General features: G+C 35.4%; 3 protein-coding genes across 3 annotated transcripts; 2 read left to right on the plus strand and 1 right to left on the minus strand.

Moving 5' to 3' along the window:
• Positions 1 to 1,518: 1,518 nt before the first annotated feature.
• On the plus strand, positions 1,519 to 6,491 carry ODA-Dnal1 (Outer dynein arm dynein axonemal light chain 1). Its single transcript, XM_019040085.2, has 5 exons — positions 1,519 to 2,038; positions 3,442 to 3,593; positions 5,043 to 5,154; positions 5,611 to 5,791; positions 6,353 to 6,491. The coding sequence occupies exons 1-5, from the start codon at positions 2,036 to 2,038 to the stop codon at positions 6,466 to 6,468; spliced, it is 564 nt and encodes a 187-aa protein (XP_018895630.1). The 5' UTR covers positions 1,519 to 2,035; the 3' UTR covers positions 6,469 to 6,491.
• Positions 6,492 to 6,564: 73 nt separating this feature from the next.
• On the minus strand, positions 6,565 to 14,919 carry LOC109029583 (probable maleylacetoacetate isomerase 2). The gene is made up of 7 exons (XM_019040084.2): positions 14,764 to 14,919; positions 14,570 to 14,621; positions 13,203 to 13,351; positions 12,658 to 12,735; positions 11,846 to 11,972; positions 10,674 to 10,776; positions 6,565 to 9,668 (listed from the first exon to the last, which is right to left on the minus strand). The coding sequence occupies exons 1-7, from the start codon at positions 14,779 to 14,781 to the stop codon at positions 9,542 to 9,544; spliced, it is 654 nt and encodes a 217-aa protein (XP_018895629.1). The 5' UTR covers positions 14,782 to 14,919; the 3' UTR covers positions 6,565 to 9,541.
• A 145-nt stretch (positions 14,920 to 15,064) lies between these two features.
• Dis3l2 (Dis3 like 3'-5' exoribonuclease 2) lies at positions 15,065 to 24,973 on the plus strand. The gene is made up of 8 exons (XM_019040087.2): positions 15,065 to 15,218; positions 16,701 to 18,888; positions 19,642 to 19,815; positions 20,669 to 20,907; positions 21,401 to 21,671; positions 22,606 to 22,796; positions 23,299 to 23,500; positions 23,879 to 24,973. Exons 2-8 carry the CDS (start codon positions 16,726 to 16,728, stop codon positions 24,065 to 24,067), a joined length of 3,429 nt encoding a protein of 1,142 aa, XP_018895632.2. The 5' UTR covers positions 15,065 to 15,218; positions 16,701 to 16,725; the 3' UTR covers positions 24,068 to 24,973.
• The last annotated feature ends 124 nt before the right edge of the window (positions 24,974 to 25,097 follow it).

Here is a 25,097-nt window from a genome sequence, read left to right on the forward strand (position 1 = left end):
TATGACTCTTCAGAATATTTTGGGCGTAAATACTTATATTCTTTTAAAATGTTCACTTACTTACCATTCTTCATGAATTTTTGACTGAAAGTATCCGAAAATATAAAAAGAAGAGAAAATAGGTATGTCGCGTTTCCCCAGGACAAAAATAGATCCAAGGATTCTTTCATCAAACAACGGCTCTAGATAGTTTCGATACGGCCTACATATTCATTTAAATGGACCAATCATTTTAATGGATTCTAGGAAGCAATGGACTAAACTTTTTGACTAGGCAAACGAGAAAAGGATCATTCTTGGCTTAAGTTTCCATTAAATTTGGTTCAGAAATTATTTCAAAAATTTGGAAATCATAAAATCCATGAAAGCCTGAAATTCGTCGGCCAATCAGAGACTGATACTTTCTTTGTGTAGTAAAATGTTTGAGATACAATACCTAGTTTCTGTACGTAGGCACTCTGTTTTTCGGGTACTACAACTAACGACGACTCCCATGCATTTCTGGTGAGGCGAGAAAAGCGAAAGCGCCTTCAATTTTGAACATGCACCACGCGCATCCGTGGAACACGAATAATTACGCATCAAGCAGGCGCTACAACCAACTCATATTCCGTGTGGTACTCGTAGGCCGAGATTATATTCTAAAATTAAAATACTTAAGAGCCAGAAATTATAATACGAGTAAAACAAGGAAAAACGTTTTAATCGACCCGTTCTAGATTTCAGAGCTTTAAAATATTAAAACGATGAATTGATTAATAACATTATTAAATGATCTTCGATTTAAAACGGGTCCATTTCTACATTTTCTCTATTATTTTTTTCTCATTTTTTCATTTCTGACACTCAAGTCTTTTTAAGAATGACCGATTCAATTATTGGCCTTTGTTACTGTTGCCTCGTGTCGCTACCTGGTCTCTGCTCTCCTTACGCCTATAAATACTCTATCTGAAGGCTATAACTAACGGTAACTCCTAAGCATTTCTGAAGAGATGAGGAAAGCGAAAGCGCCTTCAGTTTTGAACCTGCAACACGCACATCCGTGGAACACGAATAGTTGCATCAAGGCGCTACGATCAACTCGTCTAGTCTCTGTAAAGCGGATGTGCCTCCAATTTTTGAGCACATATGCAACACGCACATCCAAGATATTGAAAATATACGTAAGATTTAAAAAAAAAAAAAAAAAAAAAAAAAAAAAAAAAAAAAAAAAACTCGTGATTTCGTATAAAAACTTTTGAGGATTATAAACAAAACAAGTTGTAAAATTTATTTAAATAACATGTAGATTATTTTGATGCTTTTCAGTTTCGTTCTAAATCTCGTAAGTAATTCGTCAAGAGTCAGTCAGTCGATTAACGTATGGATTGCATTTAAAATTTGACCGCGTTAAGGAGAAAAGAACCTAGCCGCATTAGCTACTGCTAGGTTTAATTGAGTAATTAAATTTTTTACAAGAAAACGTTTGTGCCGATTTTTTTGGATATGTCCAGGAATTTTCTTGGCACTACGAAAAAAATTCACTGAAATTAGCACAGAAATCCGTAAGGACATTTTCATGTAAAAAATTAAATTGCGCGATTAAAGGACAAATTCACCGCTGACCGAAGATAACACTAAGAGAATTTATGAATTTTTTGCTTAAATTTTCCACTATGTTTAGAAAAAAAAGACGTAAAATGCTGATACGCTAAACATTCCATATACGAGACTCTAAATTTTCAAAAAATTTAGAAAGTCCTTCTCGTTTAACCTTGAGGTGTCCAGAGATCCCCCCTCCTCTTCCTTCATACGGCGCCTATATCAATCTTGCATCAATTCAAATATGTTATGAATCCGACTGGCTACACTGCAAAATGCGTTCTCCACTTGAGATTTACAGGTTGTTTCCCGATATTTCTGCGTCTACATATTATTTTCTTCCTTTCAAACCGTGCCGCCTCGCCAAAGAGTTGCTAGGGGCAACGTCAACAACCCACCAGTCTGTTAAAGTGTATCGGTTGCGAGAGATTTCAGAAAGAAAAATCTTGAAATTATGGTAAGAAACTCTATTTGCTCGACATTTCAATTTTATACTCATAAATACTGATGGAAAAATTACGAAACCACATACCTCGGTCTGCGATTGTAGATTTCTGGTCACATTTTACCTTCTTTTATGAAGAATAACTAGTTTTCATTTTAGAAACAATGTATGGGCCATTCCTTTCCCTATTCAGATAGGATGCTTTAATGAATGGAATTGTCGTTTCTTATTGCAAATGCAGTCCAGTTGCAAAATTTTAAATTCATTTTCTTTGCATTTAAAAGATGCTCTCTAAAAATTTCTGATAGGGCAGTATAATAATTCTCTCTTGAAAACAAGGGGCAGAGATGGACATTTTGTATAGGAACAATCACGATATACCTACTTATTTTTGTGGTTCCACCGCTGAAACAAGTTATTGGCGTTCACAGCCCGAATACGACTATCCATTTCGTTATTATCAAAAGTCATAAGCGCAAACAAGACAGCTCCTAAATGGCACAGTTTGCAATTACGTGGTGAAATTGTTACTACTGCATCGAAGTGTTGTGCATGTTGCCTATCTGCTAATTGAAGGGGCACTTTTTATTGGCATCAGTTGCAATAAAATTTGAGTAGGTAAGATTAATATTTTCAATGTGTTGCAAATTGCCTACCTTTCTGGCACATGGAACTCGGCGTGTTGTTCTTTGATTTATACTGACCAAATGATGCAAAATTATTGCAATTTTACTCCAATAATTTCATTGCACTGGGCTACTTGGATCGAGACTCGAGAGGCGAACCTCTTATCCCTCCACCTCGGAAAATCATGATACATAGAAGGTGTGTAACTTCCTAAAATGTAGCTGCTCTCACACCTCCCCCTCCCCGCAGTGAAATTCTTTAGCCACGCCTGCGCAAAATGCGACAGCATTTATTTTTTTCCAAGGTTAAATTTCAGAAAAAATCAATGAAATTGCTGAGAAACCGACTTTTTTAAACCTCAAAGTCAAAGTTGCATAACCCCTATTCCCCCTCCCCCCCCCCCAAAAAAAAAAATTCCACTTCATATTTCGATATTTTTGGGACTACGAATAAAGTTAGCGACTAAGATCAAGGTGATAGCCATTTTTCAAGATTTTTGGTCCACAGCTATGGCCAAAATTTAGGGAAAACGATGATTTTCCGAAAATAGGAGGAGGCAAATGGCGCGGCAGGGGCCGTAGTTCCGACTAAAGGTGCTTACGATAAGCAGTCTGACCACTTAGCCATGGGACTGGGACATTCTTGAGTACATACAGCCCTGCATAGTTTTTTTTTGGTCCGAAGGGCACGATAAAACGCAGTTTAGAATTCTTGAGCATGTTAACCCCCCCCCCCCCCCCAAATGGTAATAGTTTTCTTTTTTCTTTTTTCCTTCTTATCATTCACAGCAAGCAAAACCAACGACAATTAAAGAGGCTCTTAAAAAATGGGAGGAAAAAACTGGACAAGATTCGACCCAAGCGACGGATATAGGAATGCAATTTCAGTGGCTACCAATCGAAAAAATGGACAATACGCTGGGTACTTTGGTTAAGTGCGAGTAAGTAAGTGGAATAAGTGATCCTTGGGGTCTTATTAAAAAAAAAAATGATCATTTTCATACTCAGAGACCATTTGAGAGGGAATATTTGAGTGAAATTAAAAATAAAAAAACTAACTACTTACCTGCTCAGTAAACTTTCCATATTCCTCGAGTTATTTAGAGATAGAAAAAAACATACCTAACGACACCAAATTGGACGTCCATACGCAGAACGGATCTCTAGCAGCACCTATGTCCTGTGATGCTCTTCTTATAGAAGTTCCCTTTATGTATAGCGTCTTACTTAATCTTACGTAGAATCTCTGCTTTTTATTTTTGCTTAGTTAAAAATTACAAAACTTACAGGATTTCAATTATTTAAATTCCTACCTCGAGACCCTACTCTACCCTACCTCGACCCTAGAGCCTAATAGGTTTTGAATGAAAGGCGGCACTATTGGAAGAAGTGTTTAACGATAATGCAGAGAGGAATAAAGAAAAAATTTGTCATAAAGGGCCGGATTTACCTACTTGCCGCCCATGGGCCGCCTGTATTTTGCCGCCCCCTTCTCATTCGTTTTGAAACATCAATAAAAACGAACAGGGGAAGGGATGCATAAGACGCGTTTACTCGTGTTGGACACATTTTTTGCGAAAGCCCTGTCAACACTACTACCAAAAGTTCACGGAACTTTGCACGAAAGTAAGTTCCGTAAACCTATCTCTGTGTGGACAAGGCCTTCCACTTTAAAGAAATAAACGCAAAAATTATGAAAAAACAAACATTAATGTGGTTTAATAATCTCAACTTCCAACTCCGTCGCGCCGCGCCGTGTCGCGCTGTGTTTGGCGCGATGCGTGAAGTATTCATGCAGTCTCGTAGGCGCTATGCATTTCACACCGACCGCTGCTGACTGCACTGTGTTTGATGCAATGCGTGAAGTATTCATGCAGTTATGTAGGCGCTAATATGTGTTACATGCCGACCGCCGAGCCGTGCCGAGGGCTTGTCCTTTTCATCTCAAGTCCTTTGTCATCATTGCTCTCTGCGCCGCGCCGTTCCAGGCCGCATTCCGTGTTTGATTTCTCTCTTTAACTCGAATAATTAAAGGTACTGAATCTTGTATCACCAAAAAACGACAAAATTAGAAATTACTATATTATCAGGAAATGATAGATTTTGCCGCCTTTTCTCGTTTGTATTTTTTTTTTTTTTTTTCTGAACCGATTTTTTTTTTTTTTATACCTACATTTAAAAAAAATTGTAAAATTTGCCACCCCCTAAATTTGCCGCCATGGGCCACCCCCTAAATCCGGCCCTGTTGTCGTAATATGGTAATAAAAAGCTGTAATATCATATCTGACCTAAATTGGCAATATCGCCGCGATTGCCGCATAGACCTTTTTATGGATTTATTTTCTCAATATTAAATGCCTCCTAATCCTTACTTTTTGTTTCTTGGTTAGAAAACTGTCGCTGTCCACAAATATGATAGAAAAAATCTCTGGTTTAAGTGGTATGAAAAATCTTAAAATTTTATCGCTTGGACGAAACTACATTAAAGCATTCACAGGACTGGTAAGAATACAAGAATGCACACATCTTTAGATATGAAAGAAAGTAAGTAAAGCATGCTGCATCACAGTTATAAAAAAAACAATGCTTGAAAATGAGACTGATTTAAAAGTAAAAATGTCTATGGGATCACCGAACTTCTGGCATTAAAAATGTATAGGTAACTTCAAAAAAGGACAAAAAAAAAGAGAAGAGCCATAGGTTCCTAAAACATTGAACCACAAAAAAGTTTGTAATCGTTCAGATGAGGCTAGAAACATCGATATAGCAGGTATGTAATAGGGGGATACCTAGGACCCAAACAACACTAATCAGAGACCCAGATTATTCATGATTTAGTATCCGTGGCTAGTTAAATTGATACAAGTAAGAGACTGTAGGCGTAGAATATCAGTAGGTCTCCTGTCGCATGCTACGTCTGATCACTAATATAGGTTTTACTCTTAACTTTGTACACAGGAACCAGTAGGAGACACACTGGAAGAACTATGGATATCATACAATTTGATCGACAAAGTGAAAGGTGTCGCTGCTTTGCGGAAATTAAAAGTTCTGCACATGTCAAACAATTTGGTCAAAGATTGGGGAGAGGTTGCTAAGCTACAGGAATGTCCATCCTTGATAGACTTGTTATTTGTTGGTAAAGGCAGCAGGCAAATTCGCTCTTGCGTACCCTAAGTTTCACACCCTTTTTTTAAGAATTAGGAAATGAGCCCTGATGAAAAAATTATTGAGTCTACTTTCCTGACAGCTGAATTAGAGCAAGAAGCCCTTTCGCCCTTGATGAATGACTAGGCGATGCACTAAAAACAGCTCCTTGATGCAGCTATTTCTTCTGTTAATAAGATTGGTTTACATTTTGTGGGAAAGAACAATGATTTTTGGCTCATTTTAAAAACAGCATAAGTGCAATAAGCATAAGCATAGTCATACCAGATCATTCAGTAGGTACTTCCAAATGTAATAATTTGAGTAAATCAATAATATTAGGATACTTTTTTGGAGGGGCCGAAAAAATTATTAAAATTAATGTTAAAGAGTATGCTAAATTCAGCAATAAGTATAATTTTTTCCCCTGGCATTACCATTTTGCGATGAAAACGAGAGAGGACTTTAATCTCTGGATGACTTTTGAAAAATACCTATAGTTTTCCTTGATATTAGATAGGTATTGATTTAAAAAACTTTTAATTTTTTTCAGGAAACCCGATATGTGAAAATTTGGATGAAGGTGTGTGGAGGACGGAGTGTACCAAACGTCTGCCTAATTTAAAAAAACTGGATGGGGAAACTGTATTAACTGATTATTACATCTGAATAGTTTTCCAAATTGATTAATTTGTTCCTGCTAAGGAAAAACATGATTTTTGAATTTTATATGCTCAAGGGGTTAAAACTGAACAATCAAGGATGTAGACACACAGATGGTTCTTTCTTTTATTTGCATATTTTTAAAAATAAAAGTAGACAGTTGTACTGAGCCATTGTGCACAAGAACACTTCATAAGTGTCAACAATGAAGACATAAATAAAATAGATATAAACCTTAAACTGATTAAATCAATAAACTTACAAACCTAAGTATTAAAGACGCAAAAGGCCCCTTGGAACAATACATTTATCGCAACACAGGGATTCCCCTCACTAGTGGGATGACTATTCATGTTATTATCAGTTGCCCGGTTATGTATTTACATGTTCCTATAAAGGTCAAAGTGGAGCCTCCGGGAAGCCCGCCATCAGTATAAAGATTTCACATACTTAATTAGCCTCACTTAAGTTGAGGTTCTCAAAAATACATTCAAAGCGCTACATCTGATAAAAATTTACTTTTAAGAGGATCTGGACAAAATATTACGAGTATCTAAAAATATAGAGAAAACATAAAATGCAATGTAAATGCAATAAATCCATTTTTATGCCATTTGAACTGTCAGATTTATTCACAGGTTTTTGTCATTTTCAGGTTATTTGTTAAAAAATCTGCTAAAAAATTATGTTTAGGTTTAATATAAACTGAAAAACATTCAGAAGTAGCTGACTTTTGGAGAGACAAATGTTTAACTGTCAATGAGGCTCTTCCTACCAACCATGTGTACTGCACATGATAGAAATTTGAACAAACTACAGTCTTTGGCTAAAAGGAAATTCATTAGGATTTATTTAATCACATATACCTTATACCTATATAGGTACCTAGATTCTACTGTTGTTGAGAGGTAGGTGACTGAATTACTAGACTCCATTGGTTTTTGATTGGAAAGAAAATATTTGGGTGTGCATTAAAAGACAAGTGATGAAAATTGTTCCCAAAGGTGAAGTTTGAACTGTTAACAATAAATAAGGTATGTACCAAAATCCATGATTATTACTCCATTGCATTACATTAATCAACAGGTGATTTTGAATCTAATAAACTGCTGGCAAAGACATTAAAATAGTTGTCATTGAAAAAAATATGCTTCTTCAGCAAGCATTTTTGAGTGTACATGTTTTCAGAATTTGATAAGAGAATTGATGCCTCATTATTCTTATGAGTCAATGATACACTACCTCTTTTCGCATTTCTTATTAAATTTATTGGAGGTCTATAGCAATGATTCAAGAAATTTTGTTGACTTTGTACAGCAAAATTGTAGAGGTAAGTGGTAATGGCCACTGCAGTTAATAGATAAAGTTTTGTTCTTGGATTGACATGAAAGCCTTCCTAATGCAGACTATTTAGGGTGTCTATTGGTATCTTATCATTCAGATTCCTTGCTAATTCATTACCTTTCCTTAACTTTTTCCTTACCATTTACTGTTTAAATTGTGAAGGACACATATTTCTTACGTCACATATGAATAGATAATTTTGTTCAAAATTTAGCACGAATAATTTCCTGAGTGCTCCTGATGATCCTCAATATTCAGCAAAGAAAACATAGTAAGAGCGATAGTATTCATTCAAAAAAGACGAAGTTTGCTTCAACTTTCATCAGCAAGAAAAAAATTCTAAGAAATTTGGATCCAGAGAAAGGAAAGTGGTACATTTTAAGTGGACTAGAATGAACCAACACACAAAGAATCCAACTACTAGAAAAAGTAAAGAGGACTACATTAAGAAATTGCATATCCCTGAGGCTATTTTTTGAAGTTCATCACAAAAAGCCGATAAAACCGTACCTTTACATGGAAAATTTTCTACGCCTTTATACTGAACTTTAAAAATCCATGCTTATCAGTGTAACCATGCTCTCTTTCTGCACGGTAGACACCCTGTCATTACAGTTTGGTTAAAATTAACATTATACAATAAAAAATAAATTACACATACTTTACTTACAGAAACATTGCTCCCTGATATTAAGTTTGTAAAATATGACCTAAAACTATTAATACTTTTATTCATGCACAGCCATCAACAGAACTTTCATCGTCCTTTATTTTCTCATTTTTCCTAACATTAATTACGCCGCACGTACTCAACTGCAGCACATCCACTAAAAATGTACTAGTTTTGGTTGAAAAACAGCAGATCCAAGTTACACACTCAATACAACAACTTCAAAACTGCACCAGAATCTCACAGCTTTGATGCTGAGAGGTGAAATTGTTAACCTGTCCTTGTTCTCAAGAAATTACCATACTGATTGAACTAATTAGACACCTCATCTGGGTAGGAAACGAAAAAAAAAAAACAGGCATAAAGTAGGGCTGTGCGAGCCTGATAGTTTGAGTTCGAGCTGAGTTTGAGTATTTTTTCACTGTTTAGAGTGGAGTTCAAGCTTTTTCGAGCTTTGAAAATGACCCTTGAGCCGAGTCCAGCTCAAGTCGAGTCGAGTTCAAGTAATTTTGAGTTTTAACACGTCATTTTACAATTAAAAATAATGTCGACTCTAAAAATAATAGAATGATTAAAATATTTAGTAGTTTGACTGTTTTAACATTTTCAGCTCAAAAAAGCTCAAAATATTTGAAAAAACTTGTGTTATCGGCACTTGAGCCAAATTTGTGTACTTGCTCGAACCTTACCTGACTACAAAAAATAGAAATTTGAGTACTCGCACAGCCCTAGCATAAAGCCCCAAGATCAAATTGAAATAAGAAACCAGAAACACACCGGAGGTGGCTCTGAAATAATTTTACAAGTGTCATTCCCCATGCAAGTTTCCAATCATCCCTGAGAGCACCATATTAGGAGGATCACTTGCATTCAAATTGCTTTGTAGGATAAGGTTATGGAAACATGCTGGAGATGAGCTTTCAAATCAATGAGTTTTTCTGGCAAACTCATAGGGAATACTTCATCATTTTTGATGACTGCTTAAATCCATCAACATGAACTGAGATAAATCTATGAAAAGAGATACTGATAAAAATTTGCCACAGAAGCTTGATCACCTGAATATTACTTGGTCACTTCCGGTGGGCAGTCTGGTTGGTTAGACGGATGTGCTGCGCAAAAAGCAGGATGGTTTTCTAGTTCTCGATCAATCCTCAGAACGATAGGAAATGGACGTAAATCAACGTGGAATCTATAAAAAATTATGAAGAAAAATAAATAAATAAGTAACAGAACAAAAAATAAAAACTGTGGGTGGGTGGGTTCAATGAACATTAAAACGATTGTCTTGATGATTGTATGGATAGGATATTGGAAAACATCGTAGCATACCCTTATTTGTCATCATTTCGGGCAAGCGCTACTGTCAGCATCACTTTGGAAAGGGAGATTGAAAAAACAGAGTCAGGGTTTCCATACTGCCATACTAAGATAAACAATGATGAGTCTCCAAGCAAACGTTGCAAAATTTTCTTGAATAAAATACGAATTTTCAGAGAAACCTGTTCATAATTTTCCTCAAATTTTTCAGAGAATATTGTTCACGATCAAATCTAAACCATCTGGTCCCAAGAAAAAATACTCATAATTCTTCTTAAAAATTAACTTTTAATTGGAAGAAATTTGGCAACTCTTGATTGTTTATATGGCGTTTATCCTCATCACAGCAGCTTACTTCCTTTAGTTTTTTGCTGTTTTTAGAGACAGTACACTAGCACAGCTATGCTAAATGTATTTATTTAGGGAAGCAAAGATTCTCTGTAAAACGTGAATCCTGGCAGAAAAATTTTAACAACTCCTCAGAGTTGACTGAATTTCCCTTCGACTTGTTCCAATAGATCTCAAAAGCTTCAGAAGCTTGAAATGAAGAAAGTAAAAATTTGATGCTGATAAAATTGAAAAGTAGACAGGTATATCAATCAATTTGATTTATTAAGAAAGAGCAATTGAAAATAGTTATCAAAAAATCCGTGAAACTCAGTAGTCCACTCATTTTTGAGTAAGCAAAGCAAGGAGTCATGGATAATGAGGACGTTCCACTAAAAGTCAATCATGGTTAAGCGAATCTGCAGAAAGTGAATCCCTGGACAACGGTGATCCACTGCAGAGATGTAATTAAATATAACAACAGAAAAGGGTAAAGTAATGTGGTGAGTCTTTTACCAATATGTAAAAAATAAATATTATATGGTTTTACCTGCGAGCACTGAAGACTTGTGGAATCAAACAACAATCAGCTAAAGAAATTTCATCACCAACGCAGTATTTTCCTGCTGATGCAGTTAGCAATTTTTCTACGGCTGAAACAGTGATGAAGTAACAGTAAAAATATATTTTTAAGGCGATGAGAAAAACACAATGAAATAGCCCAATTCAACAATATAAAACAAAAAAATTGCACAAGACAAATGGATGTAACAATTATAACAGGGCTAAAAAAAAACAGCCAGAACATTTGTAAAATATAACAGTTGTTGTAGATTCATTTGGAATACGTAACATTCTTGAGCTTGAACATAACCCTTACAGAAGCACTTGACATCAATTTTATCAATTTTAACGATGATATTTTGATAAATCTAAATAGATACAGTAGTACAAAGTAGAGAACATAATGAAAAATCACCCCCTCAACACTTTTCATGATATTGGTTCAGGTATATTAGCCAAGCTCATTGCATAAAATAGGCTGAACTCAAGAGGCAAAGTTCAAATTGAACCGCGTTAGCAGAGAGGTAGCAAGCCACATCAGCTATTGCCAAATTTAACGAGCAATTTAATTTTTCACAAGAGGACTTTTGTGCGGATTCCTTTGAAAATTTTAAGGAATTTGCTTTGTTCAGCAAGTTCACTGGAATTTGCATAAAGTTCCACATGACTATTTTCAATATAATCATGTAAAAAATTGAATTGTCCAATTGAATTTGAATATCTGATGTGGCTCGGTTCCTTTCTGCTTCATGCAGTCCAATTGTACTTCCATTTAACACACATGGATTCCCCAATGCACTTACCCACTCACAAAAGTTCAAGTGGCAAAGTGGCTTCAATTCTCCTCATTGCTTTTAGATACAAGTGCTCTGTCTATTCATCTTTGATCTGACCCTATTTTAATTTCAAAAATTTGGAACTTCAAGAAAAAATTAAGTGAAATGACTAGTATTATCCTGCAGAAGTTGTTTTTGGTACAAAATATTACTCAAACTATTGAGAATGAGGAGGCAGCTTTACAAACTCCGAACAACGACAGGTTGCTTGAACGGGCCCAAAAATAGTTTTGGTAGAAAGATTCAATATGACCTGAAAGGGGGGGGGGGGGACTAAATATTCCATCTTTCTTAACATTCAGTGATTTAACTTTCAAGTTACCTCTGAGCCCTCTTTGAATCCAGTGCTGAGCCCATTCTTTTTTCTTTTCTTCGCCAACATAAATTAACACAGTTAAGTTTTGTAAAGGCTGAATCCCACTTGCTATTACTTCACAAATTTCACGCACCTGAAATTTTCATTACAATCATTACAAGTCAAGAAAGAACCGATTACATGTATAAGGCTTAAAGAAGATTTCCAGAGGTCTCTGAACCAACAATAGGAGTGCAGTGGCAATATTACGTGAGAAGGACAAGAAAATAATGAGTGATCACTGCCACGTAATTTGCAAAATTTTAATGCTAAATAGTGCCTACTTGAAAAAAATTTTGAAGTTGAAGGCATAGCCTCATAAAATAGGATCTCCATTTGAAAATCAAATAAATATGCTACCTTCCAACAGAAATGGGTCTGTTGCATACGAGTCATGCAGCCAACCGAGTTAGCTCTTCATTGGTGATTATGAACAAAAATCACATTGAGAAAGCGGGAAATACCTAAAATCTACTCCTTTATGTACAATTTATGCAGTCCCATGGTTGCCATAATTTCTCTGTCTTTAAATTCCCCGAACTCTGCTTGGGAGCTCATTTGACAATTATTTAATGGAATAGGAGAATCACACCTCCAAATACGATATTTCGACTAATATTTTAGAATCGTTGAAATTTTAAATGTTTTAACTTCAAATCATTCTACCAGTCCTCCAACAAGAATTGTTAACAGGGCACACTGAAACACTTACACTCTATACACTTTTCAAGCATCAGAGTCATTTTTGAACATGAAGCAAACACGAAGAACTTAATTACCTTCGCTCTTTTATGGACATCCTGTGGCATGAGAGGCCGTTGAGGTCTTGTTTCTTCTAGATAGTGCATAATATTCAGCTGAAATTCATCAATAGTTTTAAAACAAGGATAAACAATTAATGCATTAATGTACAAGTGCCGGCTTACAAACTTAAACCATCTTTTTTTTTTTCTTTGGCTGAAGAATTTGAGAGGGGTGTTTCAAAAGTAAGTATATTTTTACTATACCTCAAAACTGCTAGATAAAATTAAAATCTGCCAATAGCATCTTATACTCATAGCTCTCTTACAGGTTAAAGTTTGTTACATAAGCTAATCACAGCGCCAAAAGAGTCTTGCCTTCTTAGCCCACCTTTGCAATAGCCTCATTCAGCATTAAGCATTCAGATTTTATGGTGAAACTTTTAAAGGGACATTTTATTCCGATTTCTATGCTTTCAAACTTGGCATACTTAGGGTATTATACATTTTCAGAGCTTTTTCAAAACTTGCAAAATTTTCGAGGGTAAAAATTCCAGAAATTGCTGGGATTGATCACTACCTACCGATTCAATTAGAGTATGACCATCTATTTGGAGTGCAGGTACATGTTCCATTGGATTGACATCACGAAAAATATTGCTGTGCTGCTCGCCACCACCTTTTATTAAACTTATAGGTTTGATATCATAAGGAATTTCTTTCAAATTCAATGCTAAAAAGAAAAATGAAAAAAGAGTATTAAAGATTGCAAGGCTGAATACTTTCAAGTCCATTGATACAAGTCTCTGGCTAAGAAGTATTAAACCATCATGGTGGTCAAAAAGCTATTATAAAACTACTGTCTAGATTATTTCCAACAGAAAATCAAAGAGGACATGACACACCAGAAAGTGCGCATCCCCTCCTTGACAGATAATGTTTCATCACTGGAGAGCCTATGCACAATTTGACAATTTAAAAAAAAAAAAAGTGACATTAAATTTAGTTTTGCCCTACTCACCAAGATCATGGAGCTCCTGTACTCTTTGAATGGGGATACTGCATATGTAGATAAAAATGAGAAAACCTCAAGAGTCAGTAAGTTGGCATTTGTTTACTTTTGGTTTGCTGGCGGAGACAATGAATTTAGGCCTCTGCACAGACCGTCGTTCACTGGTATCCACATTAAAAACCTCCATCTTATGATCATATCCCAAAATAGCTACTCGTCAATTATGATCAACGACTTTAAGTAATGTGGTTGTGATTTCTGTGTGGCTAAAAATTGAAGTGTTACAAGGTTTGAAAGTATTAAAAAACCTATCCAAGCTTGTGTTTGTGTTATGCAAGATTCGAATGTTTTCATGCAGATAGTAGTGACGCGAAAATGCTCGCAAACCGAAAGTAAACAAATGCCAACTCATCTGACGATACCTCTAACAAAATTTCCAAGTTATAGAACATACCTAGTGCCTCCTGCACCGCTTTAGGATGCTAGATACTCTCAAGTTCTAGTGTCAATTACATTTGAATTTACCTTTTTTAAAAACATTCAGGGTCTAACAACATCTTTGTACAAATTCTTTCAGAACAAATAGGTAAGAAAAAAATTCCAAAATGTGCTGAAATTTGTGTATTTTTCAATTCAATTTGCATAGACTATGGACTTGGTCTCAGCAAGAAATTACGATTGACGGACAAAAATACTACTATTTACCTCCTTTGGAATTAAATTTGAACATTTTCTACATACCCACTGTGTTTTACGTAGAATTTTTAGGAGGAAATGCGTTTATGGTGCTTTTGACCTTATTTAAAGACTTGTTGAATGAAAAATGTTTAGTGAGGATTATTTTGCATAACTATGTAATATGATGCCAAATGCAATACAAAGCTTTTAAGAGATGTAAAAGCCATGAAAAAGGGGAAAATTATCAGAAATTCAACATACCAATCCGCACCCTCCATGAGCATGAACTTCGCCAGTAGGAATATAGAATTGGCTGGGAACAAAGAAATTGTATGAATAAACAGAAAATTCACGTTGCAGCCAAATTGAAATATAATTCAATAAAACTACACGACTTCAATGGATAAATTGTTAGATCAGGATGAAAAGATTCAAAAACTAATTCGATTACTCACCTTCCCCATGAGAGACATGCTGAGAGAAGTTGATATCCCCAATGGCTTAGTGGAAACAACAGGGAGAATATTGTCGTCTAATAATAAAGATATTGTATTCCTGGAAATTTTGTTGATATTAGGCACTTTAACAAAACTTGGAAACGTGGATAATACTTCAAACAAGTGCAGCTAAGAGCCGAGCAAGCCGAGCTCACTTATCAGGAGATGATGATTGATAACATAACCAAACAAACAAAACACAATCTCGTCAACAAACACCACAAAACTAAACGGTGTTTGGTGAGAGCCAGAAAACATTATTGACGACGCTCGCTTATCACTTATCAGTTACAAAACATATTTGGTGTGAGAAGGAATAAGTTTTAGTGTTTTTTCCTTATCAAATTTCCATCATATTTGCACATAAAATCACTCAAATCCGTCAGTTGCTAACCCTGCATTCTACTAAACAGGTAAGGTAATTCCATTTTTACAGTCCGTCAGGGCAACTCTTGATGAACAGTAGTCGTTGTTTTTGTAGTCGCAGCCCTAGGGTATACACACCATTTACTTTTATAGGCAAGAAGAAATGAACAAAAATGAATGATGGTAAGGAAAATTACCTGTGCCCGATGCAAGCACCTATGCTTAAGTCTTTTCCATTGACAATGAACTACATAACACCGATTACCCCACAGAAAGAAGGGATCTTTCAAAATTGTTACTGCCTGCAGGAGAGGGTGCGTTTTTGTTAAACAATAGGCCTCCAAGAATATTCTTGGTGAGAGCGTTGCGAGTTAGACGATCACTCTTGAACCCTCGCTAAAACAACACTTTTTACCCTACGACTGTCATGGCAGGTCAACACTCACTGCAACAGCACAGCACATTTTGCGGCTGATGAATGAAGCGTAGAGCGTAAGTTGCAGGACAGAAGTAGGCCTTTCCTTAGTTGGACGGCAGGTAATTCACTGAAGAGTTTACCAAATGATCATAGATTCATTTGTCCAATTGAACTACTTTGGGTTAAAGTAAGTATGTCACAAATGACTGAGTCAAGTGACATCCGCCAAAATTGAAGTACCCATCAGTCAGTTTGGGTTTCACTTGTTTTCATCATCAGTAGGCTTGGGAGACTTGGGCACTCCTTTTTGAGGATGAGAAATAAAGTGGCACCATGGCTCGGGAACTATTCACGCTGCATCCTGGAGTACTGTTTATATCGCATTAATTCAGGTCGCTCAACACAAAGTGTTTACCTTCTTCAAGTGAGCCTCCAAGTTCACCATGGTTAAATATAGAAACTATGCATCCTAATTGCAGTGTGCATTTGTTTCAAAATGTCCAATCTAATTTCACTTTTTTTTTCTAGAGAGGGAGAGAGAGAGAGAGAGAGAGAGAGACGAGGGGGGCACCAGAGAAGGTGTGAATGAAAGCATTATGTGACTCAGTTTCTCATTAAAATTTCATGAGGAAAGTGAATCACTTAATGGGAAGTCTGTTAATATATAATCAACACTAATTAGAGATATTCCAGAAGTTTTCACAATTAACATTGATTTAAGGCAACGAAAGGTTTGCTCAATCCTAAAAAGGACGAAAAATGACAGATTTGACAGTCTGAGGATGGCTGCAAAAGTCATACCCAGTAAATCAGTTGGCTACAATTTTTTTTTTTTTTTTTTTTTAATTATCATCTCTAGGTAATATTAATAGAATCTCAACCATACCTACTCAAGAATCTACACCTGCAAATTTAGCAAGTGCTCTGTATGTAATTCTGAAATCATACAGTTTAATACAGTGTGATCAAAATATAAAACAGTAAGACAATATTTAAAGAAAATCAAGAGGCTGGTAATGAAAGGAAACCAACAATTTTTCATATCTCTACTATTTTGCTAGTAAAAAATGTACCTTCCTTCCATTAAAGTGTTTTTCTCTTTCTTTCACAGGACTTAATGATTTTGTCAAGTAAACATGACTTCCAAAGCGGACCGAGCAGCTTTAGCGATCAGCCATGAAAAAAACAAGCAAAAATTAACGAGGACTATATCAAAGGTTGTAAAGTCCTTATCCGCCCTAGATCTAGATGAAAAAAATGAAGAGCTTCGAAATTTACAGAGACAGTTACGCACACTTGACAAGCAGCTAGGAAAAGTCAGTGAAAAAGATCCATTTGCAGAAAAGAAAGAATCAAAAAAATCTAAAAAGAAGTCTAAAAAGAGTAAGGTTGAGAAAGAACCTGATGATGGGGGTCGACAAATTGGAGCCTTTAGACTGCTACCTCTTGGGATAGGAGTGAAAGCTCAAGTCAAGTCAAAGACGGTAAATAGTAGTTTAAGTGAAGCCGTCACAAAAAGAACTAAGAATGCGCCGAAAGAAATAACCTCCAAGTTCACTCATAAAAAATTATCTGGTCCAAAAAGATGCTCTGAACTAGTTGATGAATATATTAATCTTGAATCTAGGGGAAATGTAAAAAATCAGAAAAAATCTAAGAAAGAAAAGAAAAAATTAAAGACACTTAAAGAAATTAGTATTAAAATGGAAAAATGTTCCCCAGATGAGCAGAAAATTTCCAGTTGTGTAAAAATAAAGGAGAAAAATTTAGGGAAAAATAAAAAAAACCTTGAAATGAAAGAAAGCGTTTCAAAAATGCAGCCTATTGTGAATACTTTAAAAATTAAAGACAAAACTTCAGGGGGAAATGAGCACAAACTTAAAAAAACCGAAGAGTACAATGAATGTAAAGATCACACATTTTCAAATTTGGCTAGCCTCAGTGAGCAATATTATTTTCTCACTGCTGTTGAACGGACAATTGGCTCAAATTTGTCTGCAGAAAGTGAGACAGTAAGTAATGTAATCAATAAGACAAAGAAGAACAAAAAAAAGAAGAAACAAAATAACTGCTCTTTGCCAATTGATCCAATCATCGAAAGAACAGATCTTAAAACACTCAATAAACTCTCTGAAATCGAACAGGGAGTGTCGACTTTGTCAATCTGTAATTCCTCAATGCAAACTGGCGTTGAAAACAGTATTCCTAAAAAAGAAAAAAAGAAGAAAAAGAAAAAGAAAGCAGAAGCAACAGATGGAGATGACTCCAATATGTGTTCGAATGAAGGTAAAGAATCTTCCGGCCCAAAGAGAGGGGATGAAAAAGGCCAAGGTTTTTCATCTTTATCCTTAAACCAAGAACAAATAGAGAGAAAAGATAAGAAAAAAAAATCAAAAAAAAATAATGAGAAAAAGACAAATAAAGAACATAGGGAACCAGAAGAAGACAATTTTGAAAATTATTTATCTGAAATTGAAGTCACGAACGGTCTCCAAGGAGGAACTCTTGTTTCTGGCCAATTGCGCATCAATGCCCGTGATTACACAACAGCATATGTCTCCTCTGCAATTGAATCTGAACCTGATTATCTTATTGAGGGTGTGAGGAATCGTAATCGAGCCTTGGAAGGCGATACAGTTATTCTTAGTATTCTTCCGCAAAGCATGTGGAAATCAATTTCATCAGGATTACAAAAAACAGCCAAAGTTGTGTACATTAAGGAACTAATTCATTCTCGCAGAGGCATTGGAACTGTAAGAGTAATGGCAGACAAAAATCCAGAGTTTGCTTTATTTTCTCCCAATGATTCGAGATTACCTCGCTGGCAAGTACCAATGTATTGTTGTCCCCCAGATTTTTATTCAAACTCAACCAAGTACAAACATGTGTATTTTGAAGGAATATTAACAAACTGGATCACCCCGAAGATCTCTCAGGGATTCATAACAGAAATACTTGGCGAGAAAGGATCAATAGAAGTAGAGACTATGTCTTTACTTTGTGAAGCAGACTGTGATATCACTCCTATTCCTAGAAGCATAGTTGATTCTTGCCTACAAGATATTGTTTGTGACGAAAGAGTTTTCAAAAACCGTGAAGATCTACGTAATGAGTGTATATTCTCCATAGACCCAGAAGGCGCGAAAGATCTGGATGATGCCCTGTCTTGCAGGAAATTAGCTAATGGCAATTTTGAAGTGGGAGTTCATATTTCAGACGTAGCATTTTTCATTCAACAAGGAACGCAATTTGATCAAGCCATATGCCGGAAAGCGACAACCATTTATCTTGTCCAAAGGGTAAGTCAAAATTATGAATAAGCATTGAAACCCGACGTACTTATGTAAAGACTAAACTAAGAATAAAACTAAAAGGGGATTGAAAAATGTTCTACATGTAAATATTCAAATTGCTGTGCTGTTTTCATTGTTCAAATTAAAAAAAAAAAAGCCAGCATTCTATTGGGTATGAACTCATTTTATAATATTCAATAAATCATCAAGAAGTAAGTTTCTAAAGAATTGATATCTGTCAGAAAAAATTGTAGACATTTTTATCTGGTATCAGTTGAAAATAGAGGAATCACTTCTTTTTAAACACTTGTATTAAGGATAAAGCCGTTTTGAATCAAATCACATGAAAATGTCTATAATCCCTCAACTGCATACACTACATGTGCTTCCAGTCAAGAATTCGAAACAACGTATTTTTGGGAGTTTTTAAAAATTGAATCTTTCCTCTGTGGCATAATTTTGAAAATTTTCACTATTTTTTTTTTCCAATAACTAATTCTCAAAAATTTTAAATTTTGAAAAAAAAATTGGTACCTACCCTACGTTTTTTATGCCAGCTATCAAATAGATTTGTGTCCCCCAGTACCTCAGATCCAAAATTAATTCATGCCATAGAGACTTAAGAAAATTGGGCACACCTAATCTCATGTATAATCTCAAAGTCATCACTGCTTTTGTCTCAGTTAAGAACATAATTCAATCTACGAGGGATCCCCAATTAACTTAGATTCTCCATCAACAATCTTTGATTTGTTCTAGGCGTACCATATGCTACCGGAAGAACTATGCTCTCTGTGTTCCTTAACTCCAGGAGAAGATAAACTTGCATTTTCTGTTTTTTGGGAACTGACTCCTGAAGCTGAGATTATTTCTCATCGTTTTACTCGGTCCATCATCCACTCTTGTGTTCAATTGACTTATGCTCATGCTCAGGTAATGTGTTGTTGGATTTTATCATTTATTTAAGCTTGAGGTTATTAGAGAAGAAATGGAGAATCTCAAATAAGTAAAATTGGTGCAAGATGACAATTTTAACATGTGTGAAGCTGCCGCATCGGCTTACTCTACCATTTTGAAAAAAAATTGGTTAAGGCAATTTTTTCTCAACTTTGTAGACACCTCACTGTACTCGAGATGAGTTGGCAACTGCAGGGAAAAGAAGATGGAAGGATAGGAATCAAAATGAAGGGATTTGGGAGAAATAGATATATCTGAATACATCAAATAAGAGAGAACTGAGAGTCAAATTATTAGGTAAGTATGACGCACACACTGGAGCTATAGTACATATAGTAATTCAATGGATAAAACAATGAGTCGGGATGAATAGGAACAAACCATTTTTAATTGGGGAAATCCATTATAAATCATGATAAATTGAGAGAATGTAAGATGAAATAGTTCATGCTCGATACATTCTGATGAATTGGATAAACTGGGTTAAGTACATCAGGATTTTCAGGGATAAATTGGCAAAATTAATTCTGCAGTCACTTTGTCAAAACTACCAGTCCAATTACCACTGAAACTATTCATAGGAATGTTTTTTCCTTTCTTTTTGCTTAGTTCCACTATTAACTTCTTACATCAAATGCTGATTAAATAAAATTCCTTTTTGTTGTTAACTTATGGAACATATATGAGTTAGAGCACTTTTAAACTCTCAAATTTCCTTTCCCCAGAGAGTAGATTGTAGAATAAAATGAAAGTGCACCAATATGAAGAGGTACTCTTCTCGATTTTTGGTGATTTACTAATGGACCATTTTGCCTCTCTGCCACTGTAGGATGTAATCATGAATCCTGGAGCAGCAAAGCATGACTTTCCGCCCATAGGAAAAGGTTACTCAGAAAAAGATTGTTCTGAAATAATACTGCAGCTACATCGATTAGCAACTATCCTAAGAAAGAACAGGTTCGACAGCGGCTCTCTGAAAATAGAAATTCCTAAATTATGGTTTAAGTTGGACTCCACCTCTGGTTTGCCTGCAGCTTGTAAACAGTATTTGCAGCATGAAAGCAACTGGTAAGATATTGTTGCATAAGTTTCAACTTTTGACTTTAATAAGAAGGATGAAACCGGAATTTTAAGAGGAATCATCTGATTTTGTTAGCGTGCGAAGGAAGTTTTGTGACATTAACAAACCCCTCTCACTAATTCAGGGTGTCAAGGTACTAATCTATTACGTATATTGTATGTCCAGAATTTTCAAAAATAGTCCACAAGTACTGAAAAAGCACTGAAACATGAAAGAGACATTAGGCATTGAAGGGTGTTATATTGTTTGGGTACAATGTTGAATCCTAAAAATTTATAAAAAAGACTAAGATTCTCTAGCAATGATGGCAATTAACTTTTCACCGCTGAAGAAGGGGTCAATTTGCCTCGAAATGCCTAGGTTTTTCAGAATTTTACAGCTTTTATCCAATATATTTTCTTATGTTATTTTATAAAATAAAAAGTTTCAAATTATTTTCCAAGGTGTTTCAAGCCGATCCTTATTCTCTCTACTTTTTAGGTTGATTGAAGAATTTATGTTATTAGCGAATTTCACCGTCGGAAAGCATATCTATAAAACCTATCCAGACATCGCATTGCTCCGACATCATAAGCCCCCGAATAAAAATGGAATAGCTGAACTACAAAAAACATTGGAGGCCGAGGATATTTTCATAGACATCAGCTCTGGTGCTGGGTTGTATCAATCAATAAATCAGTTCGATGGAACTGATCTGGAGAGTGAAGCAAAGCGGGTCATCTTAAGTAATCTTGTTGCAAAGCCAATGCCTGTAAGTAATAACTGTCATTGTTTTTTTCTCTCAGTCTCATTCCTTCCAGACTTTTCTTCTTGTAGTGCTGATTAAAATCCAGTCACAGAAAGATCTATGCAATTTCCCTAGTCAAATCTGATGACACCGCGTCACGGGGTTATCCTTAAGTCCTGCACCAGACTTGTAACTTTGGCACAAATTGAGACAGGGACTTGTAATTTGGTCTGTAATTGGCTAAAAGTCTGATTCCTCGAAATTCTGTAGGGACCACCTCGAGGGAAGCACTTACCCTATTTTTTTCCTCTTTTTTGTAAGTAAGCGTGTGATGCATTGTTTAAAAGAACCCGAAGTGAGGAATTTTTGTGAAGATTTCAAGTGTGTATCTACATATAACCATTTAAAAATGAGAGCGAATAAAAGCTTTGCAAATTCCAACTCTATTGGGCCACCATTTTGGATTGGTGATAGTGAGGGACCTCTGGTTTTTGCTTAAAAGGTCCATGTTCAATTCTCCTTGCAATGATGTAACAATTAATGAGGACTTTAAAAAAATTTAAACAACAAAAAAAAAAAAAAAAAAAAAAAAAAAAAAAAAAATCCAACCTGTGGCTAGCCTCCTCAATTAAATTTTTATTTTTAACAACCCTCTTTGATATACATCATTGGAAAGAGAATAAAACATGGAATTTTTCAGCAAAAACCAGAGGTCCGTAAGTATCACCAATCATATTTCCTCTATAATTAGCACCTTTGGGTTCTCAAAGTCCAACTCATGTTTTTTTTTTTTTTTTTTTTTTTTTGCGCTCATGTTGGTGTAAGGCTTTTTTTCTTTTGTACTATCTGATTCTGGTACCTAGGATGGTTAATTTTATGGACAACAGTATATTTCAACTTAATATCAGTATCATATTTATATTTATTCTAGATCATGTTTTTCTCTTTTCGTTTTTAGAAAGCTCTCTATTTTGCAAGTGGATTAGCTAAAGAGCCTGCAGATTATTGGCATTTTGCTTTAAATGCTGGTTATTATACTCATTTCACATCGCCAATCCGACGTTATGCAGACATAATTGTTCATAGACTATTAGCCGCTTCTTTAGGATATTGTGACAGACCAAACTACACAGCTCAGGAAGTTCAGAAGTAAGAATTTCATTTATTTTTTAGCATAATCAAGTCCTTTAAGTGTTTATCAGTCAATGAATCGTTGATGCCTCTAGTCATACATCCTGAGTCAACGTGTACAGCACTGAATTAAAGGAAACCTGATTCTTACAATGGGATCATACTGACCTACCGTCTCTGATTGGGCCACATTTTTTATACCTAGACTATTGGGACCGATTCATTAACAACATTTTTTCTGTTTTGAAATGCGCCATAGGAACAGCACAAAGAAGTTCTGTTGCGTTTACTGATTAGTTAGTAGTTGCGATAAGTTTGTTCATTTTGCTGATTAGTGGTGTTTAAAGATTGCTTTTACAAAGCGAGTGTCAGACTCATGATCATACGGCTCCGTCCATTTACTGTATGCTACCATTTGCTTGCAGTATTTGCCCATAAATTTCACTTTAAACGTAGTCTTGTGTCTCAACAATCCAACCTTAGTTGAACCAAACTCAATCTGTTTTTTTTTTTTCTTCAGGGCTGCTAGTATCTCCAACAAACAGAAATACTGTGCCAAGAAGGCTGGAGAGTCAAGCTCCAGGTTATACCTAACAATTTATTTATCTATCACCGGTCCTCTTGTGGAAAAAGCTGCTGTTCTGGATGTCAAAGACCATTCTTTTGACTGCATTGTTCTTCGTTTTGGACTTATTTCGAGGGTGTACACGAACAACCTATCTGTAAGTGGTTTGTATATTATTTTCCCAACAATCAGGCATTTTCTAAGACTTCATTTTCCTGTAACCACGACTTGTTTCTACAATAGGTATTAGCTTCAAGGAAGAAAATGAGAAAAATCTGCGTCTCTTTTCATTACTCTCCCAAAAAGTACCTATTTCTTCCTTTTTTTTTTTTGCATGCGCTCGACCTAAACCTGGTATTTCGTCATGTTGCAGTGGTGTTTGCAATGAAAGTTCTGTAAATATCAAAATGACTCCAGTCCCGTGTAAAATATTTATAAAGAATCAAAAAAAATTCTGCTTGCACAGCAACATCAGCTGAATTTATAGCACTCACTTTCTACTTCTCTTAATGCCTCATCTTCCATATCTTTACAGGGAAAAGCTCAAGTCGTACACCAGAATGACAATGGTTCTTCGAGTATCTTTGTTTACTGGGCAGAAAATTCCAAAGAAAACATCAAGGCCTCCATCCAACTCATCAAACTGTTCAGTGTGGTCACAGTTGAACTGAAAAAATCTGAAAATGAGATGAAACTTGAGACAAGATTGTTGCCATTCTATTGAATTTGTATTTCTCTAATTTGACACCTCAAGTTTTTTACTTTTTTTAGCGTTGTTTGTTTCTAGAGGGTAGTGATTTATTTTATTTCATCATTTTTATTGTTCATTTAGGAATTTTGCCTTTTTCCTGCCAATCAATATTTGTCTTACGTTCTTCCATCATGATTTCTCCGTTAAGGTTGAAAATTTTTACTCAAGTGGTAATTTTCATTAACAGTTTATCATACATGCATTTATTGAACTTCCCTACAAACTTCATCGCTGGGCTGTCCCAGTCATCGGGACAACTGTTGATAACGTAGTGAAAGCAGCTGTTGATGGTGTCATCAGAATACCTGTTGATGACATCATAATAGAATTCGTTGATGCTTCCTTAATATCTTAAATATTATTTGTCATCATAATTTAGTATACATCTTCGTTTGATATGTATACATGCTTCATCTCCTAACGCTGAAACTTCCAAACCATGTATCTAGGTTTGCGACGTTGCAGACTTCCTATCAAACTTTATTTTTTAGTGAAGAGATACTCAACGTCAACTCTTAAAAACATGATTTTTCCTTACAGCGCAAAGCAAATTCTGGAAAAACTTTAAGAAATTATGTTGATTTGTTCTTTAAAGACAAACTACAATAGGAGCAAAGATTTTTAAACACCGCAAACAAGACCTGTGGTTTGGGAATTTCACTGTTTATTTGTAAGTTTTTATTGAGTTCAACTGATAAATGAGCTCCATAGAAGGGTTGCCACCTCTTTTCATCACTACTTACACTTATACTGTTTTTGTATAGAGTAATCACTCAGCTGAGACTAAATGACCTTCTTTTCTAAATTTAAAATCAATTTTTGTGTTCTGAAGGAACGTGAAGTTTTGTGACAAATAAATCAAGAAAAAAAATACTGTTATGCTATTGAGTTATTTTTTATGTGAACCTTGATTAACGCTCTAGTATACCTACTTCGTATTATTAGTTTTTAATCATTTACGTTGGAGTTTGAAGATCCTTACGAACATTTGTTGCACAACACA

Source organism: Bemisia tabaci, chromosome 2 (assembly GCF_918797505.1).
Source record: "Bemisia tabaci chromosome 2, PGI_BMITA_v3".
Taxonomy (NCBI): Eukaryota; Metazoa; Arthropoda; class Insecta; order Hemiptera; family Aleyrodidae; genus Bemisia; species Bemisia tabaci.